Source organism: Babylonia areolata, chromosome 18, assembly GCF_041734735.1.
Source record: "Babylonia areolata isolate BAREFJ2019XMU chromosome 18, ASM4173473v1, whole genome shotgun sequence".
NCBI classification, from domain to species: domain Eukaryota; kingdom Metazoa; phylum Mollusca; class Gastropoda; order Neogastropoda; family Buccinidae; genus Babylonia; species Babylonia areolata.
In genome coordinates this window covers 25,281,099-25,300,641 of record NC_134893.1, presented here as the reverse complement: position 1 = coordinate 25,300,641, position 19,543 = coordinate 25,281,099, and the positions used below count along the sequence as shown (strand labels likewise).

The 19,543-nt window shown below is 43.1% G+C and overlaps 1 protein-coding gene across 1 annotated transcript in view; it reads left to right on the top strand.

Moving 5' to 3' along the window:
- LOC143292589 (atrial natriuretic peptide-converting enzyme-like) overlaps positions 1-19,543 on the top strand; it is a 182,225-nt gene that overhangs the window by 68,333 nt on the left and 94,349 nt on the right. The window contains exon 2 of the mRNA XM_076603038.1: positions 4,644-4,929. Coding sequence (XP_076459153.1) covers positions 4,644-4,929 — 286 coding nt within the window. The remainder of the gene's footprint in view (positions 1-4,643; positions 4,930-19,543) is intronic.

Sequence of the window (19,543 nt, the reverse complement as noted above, 5' to 3'; positions counted from 1 at the left end):
CGCTCATCCCTCCCCCCGTGTGACCGTGTGACATTGCTTTTTTTCTTTCTTTTTCTTCTTCTTCACCTCTTCTTCTTCTCAGTGCGGGCATCTTCTGAGTGTGTGTGTGCGCGCGCGTGTGTTTTCTTCCACAACAGTTTGTAGTTCGTGTATGATGTGTGAAATTTAGAACACTCGGACTGACGATTTTCGACGAAATGAATTGTCTAACAAAAAACCACCACTACCACAACAACAAAGACTTAATCTTCTTTCAAACTGCACTGTAATGATGTCCTGATAAAAAAAAACAACATAATTATTCGCAGCCATTCGTACCGTCGTGAAGGCTAGAACAAAGTCAACTGTCGTTATTTGTCTGTATCAAATGCAAGATGACAGTTCGTCAAATGTAATCATCAAGAGCAGCATGTTATGATTAGCAGCAGACGATTTGTCGGCATAAATTGATGCCAGCTATTATGCCGTTCAGTATATATCTGAGGATTGAGGAAGAAAAAACAAAACAAAGCAACAAACAAACCACAGCCAACACTTCTTGCGTTAATGGTAGAATAGTTTAGCGAATATTGTTGTATAAAAATAAATCAGAATTAGAAGAAAAAAAAGTAATCCCTTCATTGAAGACAACTTCGGTTCACTATAGCTTCATTTGTGAACTTTTTTCTTTGTTTAAAAATGTATAGGCAATAAACATTTCTAAAATCATCGATAGAAATCGACGCCTTTCAGATCACAGTTCTGGTCTGGTGGTCTGTCAAAAGTTTTTGTTTTCGCTTCCCGTTGTCTTCGCATCGATTCGCGCTTTCAACTTACACTGTTCATGTGCTTATTTATCTAGTGATGTGTTACTTACACTGGAAGGTTATACAAAGAAGAGGGGTGATTGTCTGTCCCTCACTGCTGGACTGCCTCTAATTGTCACTGTCTCTGTCTCTATTGCTCCCTTCCTGTCCTCCTCTTTGTCCTTCCTTCCCTCCTTCCAAACGTTATTGTGCGTACGTAGGCCTTTCAAATGCATCTTGTGCAAACGACCCCGTGATCGTAAAGCGCTTAGAGCTTGGTCTCCGATGAAGGATAGGCGGCTATATAAGTATCCATATCATCTTTATGTCTTTCACCAGTTTCGTTTCAGTCATCGCCTTTCATCGCGTTTTAAACAATTTCTTTTTCCAGATGGCTTGTTTCAGAGAATGAAACAATCAATACTTTTCAAAAGCAAACGTCACTTAATCAATTGATCCGTCAGTCTACTGCTTTTTAGACATACTGATTGAACGCGCGCGCGCGCGCAAACACACACAGACACACACGCGCGCACGCACACACAGACACACACATGCATAATAACAAACATGCACATACAATACATAATACACACGCGCGCACGCACATATACACGTAGACACAGGCGCGTAATGTTTTGTGAAAAAAGAAAAAAAGCCTGAAGTCCCACGTACGCACGCACACAGTAAGTACACATACACACACACACGCGCGCGCGCGCGCGCGCGCGCGTGCACACACACACATACATATGTATGTACATGTATATACACATACATCTAAATATATTTCGCTACTTGTTAAAAGAGTACAAATTAGGCGGTTTGCTATTTTTGTTCATGACGGAATTAGTTGTTGATTTATTTATAGTCTGTTCTCTGAAGTTGGTGGTTTTAGACTCCTAGTTATAATTATCCGAATGATATTACAATAAATGAAATATAAATGCATTATCATGTTTGTAAGAGATGAAATGTACACCAGAAAAAGAAAAAAAAGTGGAAAGGGGGAAAATGCACACGCAGAGAGAGAGAGAGAGAGAGAGAGAGAGAGAGAGAGAGAGAGAGAGAGAGAGAGAGAGAGAGAGAGAGAAGGTAGAAATGGGGAGGTGTTGGCAATAAATTTCATATCAGGATGTAAAACACGTACGTAGCCAGTTCCTAGAGAGAAAGATTTAGACGGCGCAGTAATTTTCCGAAGAAGGAAGCATTTTGAAATGGCAATACGTTTAAAACTACTTGGGGGGTCAGGGGTGGGGGGTCAGGGGTGCGGGGACAGGGATGGGGTGGGGGGGCATTGGGGGGCGGGGGCGGGGAGTGGAGGGGTTTAAAAAGGGCCGAATCAATGCACAGCAGAGCAAAATGTCTTCAACTGTGAAGAATTTACTGGACACTGAAAGCAGAACCCACTATTATGCCACATTTTTTCCCATTAATTTTTATCATCTTCTTCCGTATGTTATTAACATTGAGGCTTGAAATTTCCTAATTGTAGTATTTTTTTCAACACAAACACAGACACACACACACGAACATGCACACACACGAAGACACACACACACACACACACACACACACACACACACACACACACACACACACACACAGGTAGTGGCCCAGCGAATACAGCAGCCAGCCCACTAGGAAGTGAGGTACCCGGGATGAGTCACATGAACACCGGGAATTTTTTTTCTCCATTCCTCCACCTCCCCGCGTCCCATCCACTAGACCTCGTGCGATGGTCTGAGAGATAGTCTTTCGGGTGAGACAATAAATCGACGAACCTTTGCGCAGCGAACACTTAGTGCATGTTGAAGAACTCAGGGGGAGTTGTCTTTGGTGGAAAAATGCAACAAAAAATTCCACTTTGATAAGCAAAGATGATATGAAACAGAAAAGAAGATGCGCTGAATTAACAACCTTTTCTAGGGAAAAGCAGTCCCAAATTTGGCTTCCGTTGTCATTAAGAGATATTGAATATGTACACATTTTCCATCATAACTTCAGTCATCTTTGAATTGTTGGCATGGCCAGGTTTGTTCGTTCGACACCTATGGTATTTTTGTCAATTATGATCCCCCTTTTTTTTACTTCTTGCGTGTGCAGTGGCTGTACCATTGTTGTACCATCCTCCACGCTTTCTCTTCTTCCTCCAAACTGTACCTCCGATGCCAATTTTTTTTGTCAGGGGACTTAGGAGTCTGTTGAGATGTTCTGGTTATTTGGGAGCGTCGGGTCAGGTTTGTGTTGTCTGAGAGAGAAATGTAGGTGTTTAGATTCAACACAAACCGAGCAAAAAGCTAAAGAACTGTTTATTTGTTGTTGATGTTGTTGTTGTCTTTTTCAGAATGTACACCAAGAACTGTCAAACGACTATCGATTAGCGAGCAGGGTGACTTTTTCTATTCCGAACTTTAGTTTTGAGTAATATGCTGTGCTCCATAAAATGAACGGTTTGTGTGTGTGTGTGTGTGTGTGTGTGTGTGTGTGTGTGTGTGTGTGTGTGTGTGTGTGTGTGTGTGTGTGTGTGTGTGTGTGTGTGTGACGTGAGCCAGTTGCAAGAGTGGTGTTGATTCCTTTCCAATCAATTTCATTTCAGTACAATGGAAACGTTTAACAGGAGGGATAATGAGCGGCCCAGTGAAGGGTTTTCCTGAAAACGAAAAACATCTGTTCAAACGTTTTCCTCAGAAACAGATGAAACTTAACTAAGGACGTTCTGCCAGTCCTTTCAAGCAACTGGTCTTCCATCTAAACACTGGATGTTATGTTACAACCTTAGTAGCTCACACCATTGCTGTGTTCAATTTTGCTAGCTGTGCCACATTTCAAGAACTGAAAAATGCTCTGTCTTCCTGTTGTGAGCGAAAATTTGTTTTGTATTTTGAAAACATAACTGTACAGCAGATGCTATTTCATTTGATAGAATCTGGATTATCTGGTTGTGCGAAACGTGTGCTATTGCAAGGCGTTGATGCTCATGTGCTCTTCCTGACCACGTTCATGGGCACAAAGAGTGGTTTCAAGGACACGGGAAACACCTTATCCTGGAGCAGTGTACTTTGCAGTGTCAGTGCTAGCACACCATTTACTTTAGAGTGCGCAAAAGGACTGAATTAATTCCTGGGTCATCAAAACATTCACACTCGAAAACTGCGTTTGTGGTTTCTTTTTTTTTCATTGTGGAAAATTAGTTTTCGTGTTTCTTCTCACTTCTTTTTGACTTAATTAATTATTCACTTATGCCAACCTTTAAAAGAGAACTGAACCATATTTGACTCTTAAAGAACAATAGCAAAGATAGGAAATAAGCCAAAGAAGCCCAGACTTCGAACAAACTCGCTCATAAACCTAAGCACGCCTCTTCAAATATTCTCTCTGTCGCAGTCTGGTTTGCAAACCCCGATCATGACACAAAATGGAACCCACTCACAACACCAGAGTGCTGCTTGCACTTGCAGAAAATGCAGGAAACCTGAGTGATTTTAGCTTTTTGTGTCTTTCTTCTTAACCCCCCAGACTACCAAACAAACGTCATCACCAGGCATTGACCACAGTTACCGCTCCCCGCCCCCATCCCTCACGTGTAAATATCCCAGACCGCAGCCCTGAAGAACTTAAATTACATCCAGTAATACTTAACGTGTGTGAATAGAAAGAGATAGAAAGAGAGAGAGAGAGCGAGAGAGGAGGGGAATATATACTTCCCGTGTAGGAATAGAAAGAGACAGAGATAGAGAGAGAGAGGAGGGAGCCTGTCTGGTTGTCATGATGTCCGTACCGGGCCGCTTCCTGCGGGACATACCGCTGCGTGCCCTGCAGCGCAAGGTGGGTGATGAGCACGTCAATCTGCTGCAGGCCTGCTACGACAACCCCCTGTTCCACGAGGAGGACGACAGGGACTTCAAGGGAAGCGGCGCCCAGGGATCTCGAGGGTCCGCCGGGCCGCCCCCTGCCGCCGCCCAGGATGGCCACGCGGCCACGGCCAAGGACTATATGCATTCCCTGCCGCCCGGGCCCCAGCCAGTGCCTGACATCACCTACGGCCACAGGACACGGCGCCGGTGTGTCGTCAAGCTGCTGCTCCTCTGCCTCGCCGTCCTCGTGGTGGCGGTGGTCATCGGCCTCATCGTTCACTTCACACGTGAGTGCTGATCTTTATCATTTTTGCTGGTTCTGGTGTCGTGTGGTTGTTCTTGTGTGTGGTGAGGTTCGTGTGGTTGTTGTTGATCTGATGTTGTTGGTGATTTTAGTGTTGAATAGGGATGTGGGTGGGAGGTGGGTGGATGGGGCTGTGGGGGTTGGAGGGGGCGGTGTGAATTGGTTTGTTTGCGCGTATATCTATATCTATCTCTCTCTCTCTCTCTCTCTCTCTATATATATATATATATATATATATATATGATGGTGTCGGCGTAAGGGTAGGGTTGCAGTGGAGTGGAGATAGGTAGAATAGGGGGCAAGGGTGTAGGAATGGAATGAGGGATTAGGTGTAGTAGAAGATAGCAGGTTCCCGTGCAGGCAGAAGCATATGAAAGCGGAAGCCCTTTCAATGGTTTATTCAGTACAGTTATTACAGGAAAACAGTGCAGTGATACGTAGGGAGATGTTGCTGTTGTAGGAACAACACTGCTCGCGACACAGCAAGAGAGAAAGAGAGCAGGCTCTGGCCACGGGCTGGCTCAGGTATGAAGTGACCACTCATCACTCACTGTGCCAATTTATGCAAGTTAAGCGGACTGCAAAGACAATCACGTGTGCTGCAAAGCAGATCGGTTCAAATCAGGCCAAATCCGACGACAACTGTGTTTCTGACAAGGTGTTCAGTGATAGATTTCTAAATGATTCCTGAACCGAGTTATGTCGGATAAGTCGCAAAAGAAAGAGCTCAACACCTACTTTATAACAAGTATAAAATGAAGTGTTGATTATTTAAGATGAATTTATAATCTTAATTTAAGTCACCTGAACAGGGTCAGTTTTAACGAGCTCGTCGCTGAAAATTACAAACTGCGATAAATCAGTTTAACATAGGCAAACATAAATGGAATAGATTTAAAGATGGAATCGCGACAATTCTGCCAGTATATAATACTTGTAGTTTACTGATCCGACAAAAGAGATATTAATTAAATACGGTGGAGCAGAAACACAGATTCTAGCTCAGCCAATAGCGTACCGCGACGCGACACTGGTCGAGCCGTGAGTAGGTTGTCTGGCGAGGAGGACAAAATGACGTAAACGGCCTTGCGTTCAAACTGGGAATGGCGTCACACAATATGTGTGGGGCCCGTTGGAAGTCCGGTGGGTTAGTTGCGAAAACTGACGTCGTCTGATTATACAGCTTGTGCATGAAACAGGTTTTGAAGCAAGCATAGCGCTTTGTTACACACACACACACACACATATATATGTGTGTGTGTGTGTGTGTGTGTGTGTGTGTGTGTGTATTGATACGGTTTTGTGTGTGTGTATGTGAAACTAACTGCCGTATTACATGCTATATTCATGCATTTTAGTGCGTTATTTTCAATTATTGAAGAGTAGCAAATTAACACCAGAAGTGGAAATGCAGCTGTTTTTGTCTCCATCGTTCACTGTGCTTTATTCACCCGCTTTCGGCAGCGCACGGCTTTGGATTTAATGCCAGTCTGGGATGTCAAATGGGCATCATCACCATTTGCCAGCCTTCAGTTCGTTTGGTAAAAAGGTCCACAGCCTTAAACCCCGCTTTTCCAAACTGATTTTTGGAGACATTCAACGCAAATCTGACAGTAACGCAGACGTTAAAAGTGTGCCATGTGCCAGAAGATCAAAGTTGATGGGAAGCGGCTTTCAAATCGTACTGTCCGTTTCGTGCTGTCTCACCAGACACGAAATATATCATTGTTGTTCGCTATGTGACCAGTTCGGTGTGACATTACACCTTTGTCAGTTGACGGCAAATAAGGATTTACCTTATAAGGCTGAATCACCTGTTTCTGTTGATACTGGAAACATTTGGTTCAGTGTTGGATGTAGAGACGACGAGAACTGATGCCGGCGCATTGTTCGGATGGTAGACACCGTCAGACCTACGGTTATGTTAATTTTATCTACATGTACATTGCACTCTCTGCATCGCTACATTGTGTTCACCTCAGTCACTTAAGTTTACTCTATTCGCCCAGTCACACTGGTGTGGAGTGGTGGCCTAGCGGTAACGTGTCCGCCTAGGAATCCGAGTATACGGGATCAAATCCCAGTATTTTCTCGCCAGTATTTTCTCTCGCCAGTATTTTCTCGCTCTCCACCACTAGACCTGGTCCAGACGATAATTATTCGGATGAGACGATAAAACGAGGTCCCGTGTGTAGCGTGCACCTAACACACGGCAAAAAGAAGCATGGTTAAATACTGCAGAAACATCCACTTTGATTGGAAACAAATGCACTTGCAGGCAGAAAAGAAAGGAAAAATACGTGTGGCGCTGTGCAGTAGCGACGTGTTGTTCCTGGGGAGAGCAGCGTGAATTTCATACAGAGAAACCTGCAGTGACAAAAAAGTTTTACAATACAGTGCAATGCAAAACAATACTTGTACAACGACCACCTGTCCATTCACACTGCGAAATAAAGCGGAATAGGTGCAGTCTTGTTTAATGATAAAAGAAAACGTAATAGGTGCTGAAAGCATTTCAAACAGTGCATCAAGCATTTCTGTTGTCAGAGTTTTCCAGTTTCTCGAAAACTATGTTCATTACAAATATGCATAACAAAAACACCCAAGGAAAGTGGTACGCATTGTCACACTGGTCAAGGTACATTACCAACTTAATCAATAAACCAAGGTCAGGAATTTGCAATACCGAATAGTCTTCTGGAGAGTGTACATAACGTAATGTGACATTGTCTGGCGTAACAAAGATGTTACAAGGAAAACGGTTTAAATGTTGCTCATTTCAAAACAGAAGCCACTTTTGATATGATCCTGCGTTAATGATAATTTTAGTTGTTCAAACAGAACTGATTCTGTCGTTGTGAATAGTTTGCACCTTGAACTTTTAAACTGTTATTGCTTATAGATACGGCATGTGTGTGTGTGTGTGTGTGTGTGTGTGTGTGTGTGTGTGCTCGTGCACGCTTTTTTTTCATATCAATGCACTCTATTGCCACTCTTGCACAAAAAGACAGTTAAGATATTGTCGCCAGAGCCCGCCCCCCCTTCTCCCCCGATAACAGAACCGCCTTGGAGAATAGGCCAGGGTAAACAGACAATCATCTGTGGAAAGACGAAACACCACTCTGGCCTTTAACACACACACACACACACACACACACACACACACACACACACACACACCACCACCACCACCACCACCACCAACAACAACAACATCAACAACACAGCAGCAGCAGCAGCAGCAACAATAACAACAACAATAACAACAACAACAACAACAAAGAAAAAAAGCAGAAGAAAAGTCTCAGTATCATCGAAAGAAAAGGAGCCCCTCTGGCTGGAAAGCTTGGAAACCTCCTTTTCGAGAAAAGATAGGGACAGACCCTTTGCTGTACCCTTGTGTCCCCCTCCCCCACCCCACACATACATACACGTGAAGGGGGTGGAGGCCAGGATGGCACAATGAGCTGTGGAAAAGGGTGGGGGGACAGGGGTGGGGGCATCAAACAAGCTGCGCGCACCCCCTGGCAGGCCAATCCAATCCCATTTTGGCCTCTCCGCCTATATAGATCCACAATGGGAGGGGTGGTGGTGTGTGGGTGGGTGCGTGGGATTAGAGTGGGTCTCGTGTCTTTCCTATGTGTGGGGACGGGGGGGTAGGGGATGTGTGTGGGGGAAGGGGGAGGGGGCATGTGGTGACGGGAAAGAGTGGGGGAAGGTGGGAGGGCGGTTTGAATGAAGATGTAGTTTTGCCTTTTGTCTTTTCTTTTCTTTTCTCTCTCTGCGTCTCTGTCTCTGTCTTACTCTCTGTCACACACCTGTGTGTGTATGGTTTTTTTTTGTTTTTGAGAGAGAGAGAGAGAGAGAGAGAGAGAGAGAGAGAGAGAGAGAGAGAGAGAGAGAGAGAGAGAGAGAGAGAACGAACTCAGAACTCAGAACTCAAAACGTTTTTATTCAAGGATTAAGATTTTAGGCATAGCCTATTCTTCCAATATGTCCGAGAGAGAGAGAGAGAGAGAGAGAGAGAGAGAGAGAGAGAGAGAGAGAGAGAGAGACAGACAGACAGACAGACAGACAGACAGACAGACAGACAGAGACGAAGAACAGAACAGAACAGAATTTTATTCAGTAAGGTCAAAGCCCCATTTGAAGGGGGTGTGAACATGAATCAAATTTTGAAAAGCATAATTTGGATGACACAATATCCCACATAAAAAAAACAAACAACAAAAGCAAATAAGACACATCAGCATCCACTGAGCCACATGTCTAGCTAATTAAGAAATAGATGTATAAATATTCAAATCTGTGTGCATCATAGGCCAATTATATTAAAAAAAAACCTGTCAACTGAAAAATATAGTGTTACGACAAAATAATCTCTCTTCTATTAAATGCCTTATAAAGATATGAAGCTAAATTTCTTTTTTCGAGGCCAGATAGAGAGGTTTGTATGTTAAAATCGAATATATGATTATGGAAGTTTGACCGACCACGTAGTTGCTTTGTAAGTTCAACCGAACAGAGAAAAGATAAGGGACAAAAGAATCTGCCTGTACCGTTAGGTGTGTGTTGGGGATAGGGGGAGTTGGGGGGAGGGATGTCGAAGAGGTGGTGGGGGGGGGGGGGGGGGGGAGGGGGAGGTGGATGTGTTGGATACAGTCCGCGGGCGTAGACCTGATACGATTCTTTTGTACGAAAAGCAGCGCAAATACGAGGATCAGTACAGAGACAGAGGTGACCAAACCGGGCCGGCACGCGGGCAGACAGACGGATGAAGCCAATCTCATTTCATTTGTGCCAATTCAGTTGGACAGCTGTGCAACAGGGGTAGGCATAATTGAAAAGGGGACATCATCTTCTTCACATGGCTGGGGTAAAGGTAGTGGGGGAGTGGAGGAGGAGGCTAAGGTTGTTTTATTTAAGGGGAAAAAACACAGTAAATTTCCTTTCATCTTCTTGTCTGTCTGTCTGAATCGCTGTTAGTTAGTTTGATTTTTTTTCTTGCAATACTAAAATCAGCACGCTTCAGAGAAAATTTGACAGAAAATATCTACCGATAGTGTGTGTGTATCTATCACATACTTACAGGATTCCCCTGAATAGTGCTCATAAATCCATTTCTCTCTTTCCCACTCTCTCTCTCCCCCCTCTGTCTCTCTATCCCCCCTCTCTCCCTATCTCTCTCTCTCCCTCTCTCTCTTTCCATTTCTTTCTCTCTGTCTCCCCCTCTCTCTCCCCCACTCCCTCTCTCTCTCCCCTCTCCCCCTCTCTCTCCCTTCCCTCCCCCCTCTCTCTCCCTCTCTCTCATTTTCTGTCTTTTTATCTCTCCATCTCTTTGTGTCTGTCTGTCTCTCCATGTCCATAATTCATATCCAGTCCTTTATAGAGGGTACAGACAGAGGGGGTGGGAAGGGAGGGAGGAAACGGAAGGGATGGGGGAGGGGGTGGAAGGGGGAGAGGTTGTAACAGTAAGAACAAAAAAATGGGAATGGGAAAGGTGTACATAAACCCGGAATGTTATTCCGTGCTTCACGAAATGCCCTGCTACCGACCTCTGGAATCCATGCAGGGGTTCTCTTCAAATCCATTTCATCAAGCGGCGGAGAAATATATATGCTTTTTGATTACATCCACCGGCTGACGGAGTCAGGGGTCTTTTATTAGAACGTTTGCTATAAAGATGGAGTGAAACAAAATCCAGGTCAATAGAAAGCAACAAAACGAAGCAAATCGGACGAAATTTATTTGAAAAAAAGGAAAGAAAGACACTCTTACAGACATAACCTCAACATTAGAAGTGAGTCTATGTTAACCATGTCATATTGGAAAAAATATAGTTTTTTTTTCCTAAAAGGAGTTTTGAAAATTGCTCAGTAATTTTGAAGTATACGCGACTCCGTCTCCTTTATAAATGCCTGAAATGGCGCGCGCGCGCGCGCGCACACACACACACACACACACACACACACATAGACAAACAGACAGATAGACAGACAGAGAGACAGACAGACAGAAAGACACAGAGGGGAGGGGGGGGGGGGGGGGATAAAAGCTGGAGATAAAAGCCACTATTTGACGAAGAAAAGCAGCCTTTGTTCGTTTGAAAAAGGCAGCTTTGTCGAAAATGTGCACCTACCGTGCCGTTAACTTATCAAAAGTTTACGTTACAAACCGCTCTCTATTGTTCAAACTGGTATTCCTATTGAATTCTTATTTATCTATTCGAAGAGTTGAAAACACTCAATAGCGCTTCAGCGTCAAGATTCAAAGAAGCGAACTAACATTTTCTTCTTTCAATAGCAAGTAGAAGGAATGTGAAACGAGCGATTAAAATGACAATCAAAGGAGGCAGAGTGTGAAAAGAGCAATTCAGATGGCAATCATAGCAAGCAGAATGTCAGAAGATCAATTAAAATGACAATCAATTCAGCGGTTTGAGTGGGTTTCCCATTTTAGTTTGTTTCGGCTTTACGGTAGTTCTCAACACAGCTGCCCCAAAACTCGAAATGTCAAGATTTCTGGTTTCCTGAGAGATTCTGTGATTTGTCATTGAAGCACGATTTTCCAGCAGTCTCTTGGTTTCAAACAATATTTTTTCCACGAAACTGTCAGTTTTAATTTTATCTAAAAAAAAAAAAAAAAAAAAAAGTTTTTAAAGATAGCGTTAGTGTGTGTGGACTGATCATGTACGCACGAACGTTACATTGTTAACGATCTTGATATTGCAGTTATTGTTAAGATTGTGTGTGTGTGTGTGTGTGTGTGTGTGTGTGTGTGTGTGTGTGTGTGTGTGTGTGTGTGTGTGTGCGCGCGTTGTGTGTGTGTGTGTGTGTGTGTGTGTGTGTGTGTGTGTGTGTGTGTGTTTAAATGTTCGCAGGTAATACTCGTACAATAAGCTGAGTGTACCTTTAGGATCCTTGCTTCAAAACTTTCTTTCTTTTTTCTATCACAAAAAAAGGTGAAATCAAGACAGTGTCCTTCCAAGCCACCAAGTTACGTATTTGTTGCTATCAGGTGAGAGCAAAAGCATTATCCTTTCAAACCACTCAACCAATTATTTCTAAAGCCTGCCACTAACAGTAACAGTCTTTAATGAACAGCAACAACAGCAGTGACCCCATCGGGAATCCACATAAAGAGAGACATGGCTGTTTAGAACAGGAGAGAGCGATCCATTTTTAATGACGCACATACACTGTGGCACCTTTGACACTGGTTTCACTTCCAGAGGTCCATTTCTGTAAGTTCTCGATGCTATCCGTTTCGATTTTAGTGTCTGAATGCACTTCGGCTAAAATGCAGAAAGTGCACATGGAATTTACCGGAAATGGTTCGTCCTGTACGGGGGTATGTGGAGAACGGTGTTTTGGTTTTGGGATCAGGTATCTGCTCTTTTCTTTTTTTCTTTTTTCCGGATAGTTCCGCATTTCACGCCTCTTTGGGTAACTCTCCCTCTCTCTGAAAATTTCTGTCTGTCTGCCTGCCTGTCTGTCTATCAGTCTGTCAGTCAGTGCAGTCTGTCTGTCTGCCTGTGTGTCTATCAGTCTGTCAGTCAGTGCAGTCTGTCTGTCTGCCTGTGTGTCTGTCTGTCTCTGTATCAGTCTCTGTCACTGTCTGTCTCTCTTGCTTTCAACGGCATGTCTTTCACTATATCTTCGCCACGTCATTTTTTTATGCTGCACGTCTAATATCGTGATTTATAATGTTCTGATTATGTCGTAGATCATATCAGACTCCCAGTCTGTTTGTCTATGTGTATCTGTCTCTCTGCCTCTGTCTCTGTTTTTCTCTCTTCTTTTTGACTCACTTGTGTAAACAAAGTGAGTCTATGTTTTAACCCAGTGTTCGGTTGTCTGTGTGTGTGTGTGTGTGTGTGTGTGTGTGTGTGTGTGTGTGTGTGTGTGTGTGTGTGTGTGTGTGTGTGTGTGTGTGTGTGTGTGTGTCTTGGTAAACTTTAACATTGACATTTTCTCTGCAAATACTTTGTCAGTTGACACCAAATTAGGCATAAAAATAGGAAAAATTCAGTTCTTTCCAGTCATCTTAGCTGAAACAATATTGCACCTCTGGGATGGGCACAAAAAAAAAAGAAAAAAAAGAAGCCTAATTATATGCAACCTGCATTTACTGTTATATTTATATTTTTTGTATTCTCTAAACTTGGCACTTTGATCTGATATTCTGACCCAACAACAAGAGCAGTCATTATGATCATTTTTTGTTCAAACAGGAACTTCTTTTGCTTAGCATAGAAGTTTTATTTATTTTGCAAACGTTTTGGTGCAGATAGTAAAAAAGGGAAATTACTCTGTAATTAATGCTAGGGGACTTAATTTGCTTTAAACTGATCTTTCTCATCTTAAACATTACATTTTGAAATTATACTCAATACATAAAAAGCTTGGATTTCTTTTTAAAAGTGTGTCACAAGTGAGTCTTGAAGGCCTTGCCTCTCTTGTTGTCTTTACTTCAGTAGTTTTCTTTCCTTACCCCACACCCTGCACTGGCCTCCCTTGCGCGTGGATGACTAGACATTAACTGAATTTCCACGGGGACACCTGTAAATGGTCTCTGTTAGCCGACCGCCCTGCATGATTTTGTTCTAGAAAAAGGAAACCTTTTTTCCCCCCACAGCAGTGGAATAGGTTTCTGGTAATTTCTCCAATTCACGTGTGTGTGTGTGTGTGTGTGTGTGTGTGTGTGTGTGTGTGTGTGTGTGTGTGTGTGTGTGTGTGTGTGTGTGTGTGTGTGTGTGTGTGTTGTTGTTGTTGTTGTTGTTGTTCTTGGTGTGTGTGTGTGTGTGTGTGTGTGTGTGTGTGTGTGTGTGTGTGTGTGTGTGTGTGTGTGTGTGTGGATAGATATGTATGCGCATTTCAGTTCATGGCAGTGATATAAAATATGTCTGTTGTATGGTTCTGCGATATAGGCCCAGTTTTTTTGTTTTTTTAATTGTTGCCCCGTCATCTGCCCCGTTTCAGTGTCATTACTCCCACGCCGCTCATTCCGAGTTCCCCAATACACAGCCACACCCAGGTTCGTTTGTCACAGTCCCAGCGTTGGCAGTCCGCAAAGTACCATCGATGTTAGGTCGCCAGGAGGCCACACACCAGAGGAGACCCTGCACTGCTGCTGAGCTCAGTGGTGTCTGTTCTGATTTAACGTACTAGGACACCACCTACTAAGCCCCCTACTGACGACAATAATGGCTTATTCACGGAGCTAGACTGAGCGAGCGTCCCTCCCAGAGTGGAGACCGCCACCACGTCCCTCAAACAACAGCCCACCATGTATCCACCGACACTGAAGACATTGACAGGACTCACCCCAAGCACGGAAGTGGAGGGGTATCGGAACTGAAGTCACCATGACAGTAGGACACAGGACACAGACTTTGGGACTTTTTTGTTCATATTGATGATGCTGAGGAAGGAGGACGAGGATGACGATGGTGATGACGATGTAGCTATGGGGGGTCCATTTTTGGTTTGGAGCTACGTTGCATGGCTGTACTCTACGCTTCCTGTCATAATGATATCCCAGCGTCAATCAGGCCCGAGAAATACAAACACTTGCAGTGTTGGTCAGGTAATTAGAGCAAAACACCCAACGATACACCCGTGAATTGGATGATACTCGACTGTGTGATCCCAGTCTCCCCATGAAAGCCCATAACACACTCAACTGTGGGTAGAAGCCGGCCGCGGGCCGAAAAACTCACCAACGCTGGGATTCGAACCCGCGCCCTCCCAGCCGTCAGTCCGCGACGCTAACTACCTCGCCACGGCAGCTGGTCCCAGTTCGTTTTTCATCATTTGATTTTTTTTCTTCTATTTCTATTGAACTGTTATGTTGTTTGCATACTGGCAGTGGTTTGCCTGCTCAACCATGGACAATCCTCTGGGCAGCTCTCTCCCTCTCTGTCTGTCAGGTTCGTTTACTCTGTCTGTCGGCCTCTTTCTCTCCCCTGTATTATTATTATAAATTTGAAGCGATGTTGAAATTGATGCTGCGTCCAAGAGTAAATATGGATCTCTGACCCATCATAGACCTGTCTGCTGCTGCTTTAGTCTCCATCTACAGTTAGATGGTGATGTGCGGTGCGAATATGCATTAGAGAATATATATATATATATATATATATATGTGTGTGTGTGTGTGTGTGTGTGTGTGTGTGTGTAAATCTGTATATGTCTCTCTCTCTGTATATATATCTATATATCTATATATATATCTTTCATTTTGTCGTGTGTGTGTGTGTGTGTGTGTGTGTGTGTGTGTGTGTGTGTGTGTGTGTGTGTGTGTGTGTGCGCGCTTGCTTGCTTGCTTGCTTGAATATGTGCGTGAGGGAGAGCAAGACAGGGAGAGATGGGGGATAAAGACTAGCGATTAGACGAAATTCTTCACACACACACACACACACACACACACACACACACACACACACACACACACACATCCACCCACCCACCCACCCACACACACACACACACACACACACACACACACACACACACACACACACACACACACACACAGAGACAGACAGAGACAGACAGAGACAGAGAGACAGAGAGAGGTTTCAGGGTGGATGGAGGTGGGTCGAAGAAAGGACTGGCATTGAACTGTGGTCAGACGAAATAATACCTGTCGTGCTCAAAGTGATCCCATTTCTCGCGGTACAACTGTCCAGGGAAATTTCGGGTAAAGGTTCAGTAATCGTGGATGTTTTCAGGAGACCTGAAGCGTGGCGAAGGCTCGATGGACAATCAGCATCAGCCAACAAAATAATAAGAAGGGAGGCCAGAAAAAAGGAGAACAAGAAGATGTGGACAAGGATTGCGAAAGAAAGAAGAAGAAGAAAAAAAAATTAAGCATGTGTTGATGATAATGACGATGACATCATGGCTGCCGATGCTGCTGACAGTGATGAAAACAAAAAAACAAGCGAACAAACAAACAAATAGTGTGGGAAGTCTTGTCAAGCACAGTACACAAAAATATGGATTTGTGACTACCCTGATCCATCCGACAACAACAACCAGACAACAACAACAAACAAACCGTTAATTATTAACACGTAATCAGATCTGTTGTGAAGTACAACTGTATAATGATATTCTTGATAGTCCGTGATTTTTGGTCTCCTGGGACTGGTATGATTGGTGAATCTATATGACATCAGTACTTTCCAAAGACTGTGTAACAGAATATTAACGAAAAACTGCAAGCTCTCTCTCTGTGTCTCTCTCTGTGTCTCTCTCTCTCTCTCTCTAAAAACAACAACAAACAAACAAAAAAACAAAAACAACAACAACAACAACAACAAAAAACCACCCAAAAAACCAAAACAAAAAAAAAACACCCCCAAACCCCCCCAACCAAACAAACAAAAAACAAACAAACAAAAAAACACACACAAAAAAAACAGTAACATAAAACAACAACGAAAGAAAAATAAAATAAAATAAAAAAGATAACAAAACAAACAACAACAACAACAGCAACAACATATTCAATTGGAGGAAATAAAGGTTATAGAAGATGTGATATCAAGAGTCTTCGGTTGAGAGTACATTGTCAATGACGCATAAGGCATTGCATCCGTTTTTTGTTGTTGTTGTTGTTTGTTTGTTTGGTTTTTTTTTGTTTTTTTTTAACCGAAACTTGGTCAATGCAAAAAAGTAGGTGTTTTATACTTTTGTAATACAGCTTTCCGAAACGTGGTCAATACAAAAAGTAGGTGTTTTAAACTTCAGTGATACAGCTTAAATCGAGATACAGATCAGGAAATTATATATCTTACTTATAAATGAATAATATATCATTCCCCGCAGAAAAATGTTTTCTGCAGAGTTCTTATGGCCACAAGGTCTTAAGCACCATAAAAACTATTGCTTTTGATGTTTTCGGGATGTACTTATCTCATTTTTTTTTTATCAGTGTTACTAGAGGATAGCTATACTTTATAATTATGAACATATTTCTTTTGTATAACAGAGGCATCTATGCCGTGGTTTAGATGTTGTTTTTTTCTCTCATCAACTAGGTCCACGTGGTCTGTTTCACTTGTGTTTTTTTTTGTAAATGGGTTATGACAATCCTGAACGCATGATAACATTCCAGATGATATAATTTGCTTCAAATTTTATGGACTTGATCATCCTTAAACGATTTATAAAAATGGTCTGTGTCCCTATTTTGGACAATCACAATATACTGCTTTTAAGGGAAAACTCGTGTGTGTGTGGTTCTTTTCTTCGAATAAAAAACATATTGTAAACTCGTCTGAGCATATTTCAGTATATTATTTTGATATGGTAGATTATATAATATTATCTGAAGAGAGAGAGAGAGAGAGAGAGAGAGAGAGAGAGAGAATTTACATACTGTTTCTACGCTGGCACCACGGGTTTAACGAATCGATTTCCTGTCCGCAATTCTCCGCCCCCACCCCAACCTTCCACCACACTTTATTTAACCAGGCAGACCAACAACACCCCGAGAATGCCAGAACAAATATACCGTTCGTCAGAATTAGACGTCCTTTTCAATAATGCCAATTTTCTTTGATCCGAACACTTCAAAAGGATTCGCATACAAAAGGTGTCCTCGGCTTTTTGTGTGCCCATGTGATAATACGTTACACACACACACACACACACACACACACACACACACACATATATATATATATATATATAATATATATATTAAGACACACTCCACTATAATCAAATTCCAGCACAAATAGTCGGGACAGCAGTTGCGTCCTCTGCTGTTCTGATGGTCATAGTCGGACACGATTGACTAGTATGTATCTATCTATTTCTCTCTCTCTCTCTCTCTCTCTATATATATATGATGTACACACACACACACACACACACACACACACACACACATATATATATATATATATATATATTATGTGTCTGATGCACTTCAACTGTTGCAATCAGTTTCGATCCGACATCCAAAATAGACATGTCCCGCATTCCCGACATCACACGTTGGGGGAGTGTCGGCCCACTGAGGTCGTTTTTCAAGCAACTGCAGCCAAAGCAGCACTGAAGGTTCAGGAAATGGTTACAGCCTGTTCACAGGATTCTCCACCTTCCATTGCCTTCTCCATGTTCTGCAGACACACATTTTCGGTTTCACTTTTTTTTTCAGTTTCAGTTCCAAGGAGCCGTCAAAACGTGCGGACTGATCCATATACGCTACACAACATCCGCTTAAAATCATAACAAAAAATGGTGGAACAGATGCCTGACCTTTTCGCACTAACCCAACGCCTTGAGGTCCTACCTACCATTCGACTTAACGAGTTGTTTGTATAGTGTGTCTAAAAGATAAATGTACGTAACGTTTCAATACCCCCCAGGGGACACAGGAAGTGAAATTGCCGCCTTTTGCCTTCGGGTCTGGCTGTCATACGCACTAGGTATTTCTTTTCTGTTCTGCTGTCTGTCTATTTCTGGTTTGATAACACAGCTTTTGAAATGTGAAACTGGAAGCATCTTCTTGAAGTAATATAGAATACTGTGTGTAATCTTTTAGCAACTGAATTTATCCAAAGAAAGAAAGAAACAAACAAAAACACGTATGTCCATGTTGTATCAAAGTATCATGCTCCTGTGTACGAATCATCATCAAGTCACGTTGTTCAATAAACTGATGACTTGACCCAGTGACTGAAGGCAACAACTAATTCACCGTGAACACATCCGCATGTATTACGAGAATTCGGTGTATTTCGTTTTTTTTCCCCTTGGCGTTGCTTGTTTGCTTGCTCTCCATCGCTCTGTAATCTCTCTCACTCTGTGTGTGTGTGTGTGTGTGTGTGTGTGTGTGTGTGTGTGTGTGTGTGTGTGTGTGTGTGTGTGTGTATGTGTTGTGTGGACACAACCGCACGCATTACAAGAATTCGGTGTATTTCGTTTTTTTCCATGGAGTTGTTTGTTCTCTTGCTCTCCATCTGTGACCTTTCTCTCTCTCTCTCTCTCTCTCTCTCTCTCTCTCTCTCTCTCTCTGTGTGTGTGTGTGTGTGTGTGTGTGTGTGTGTGTGTGTGTGTGTGTGTGTGTGTGTGTGTGTCCATAGGACTTCTCTTCCTCGCTCCTTTTCCAAATGGGTACCTTCTAATTCCATTAATTTGCGTCTCGTCCACTCACTCACTTTTCCCTATCTCTAGTGCAACTCCTCTCCCTCTCTCCACTCAGGTACAGACAGACATTCTCCTGGGATGAGAGAGAGAGAGAGAGAGAGAGAGAGGGAGAGAGAGAGAAGACGAAGGGCTGGGCGGGGTACAGCCATCTGTTTTATAATTGATCAACACACTGTCTGGGTCCCCAGTGTTTTCACGTTCGACTACCAGTCCCTGTTTTACTGCCTGTCCACCTCTGGTAGGGTTATCTCCTGAACAGCAGTACGGTGTCACCCCCCGATTCGTCCATTCCTGATTCGCCCATTCCTGATTCGCCCATTCCCGATTCGTCCATTCCTGATTCACCTATTCCTGATTCGTCCATTCCTGATTCGCCCTTTCCCGATTCGTCCATTCCTGATTCACCTATGCCCGATTCACCCATTCCTG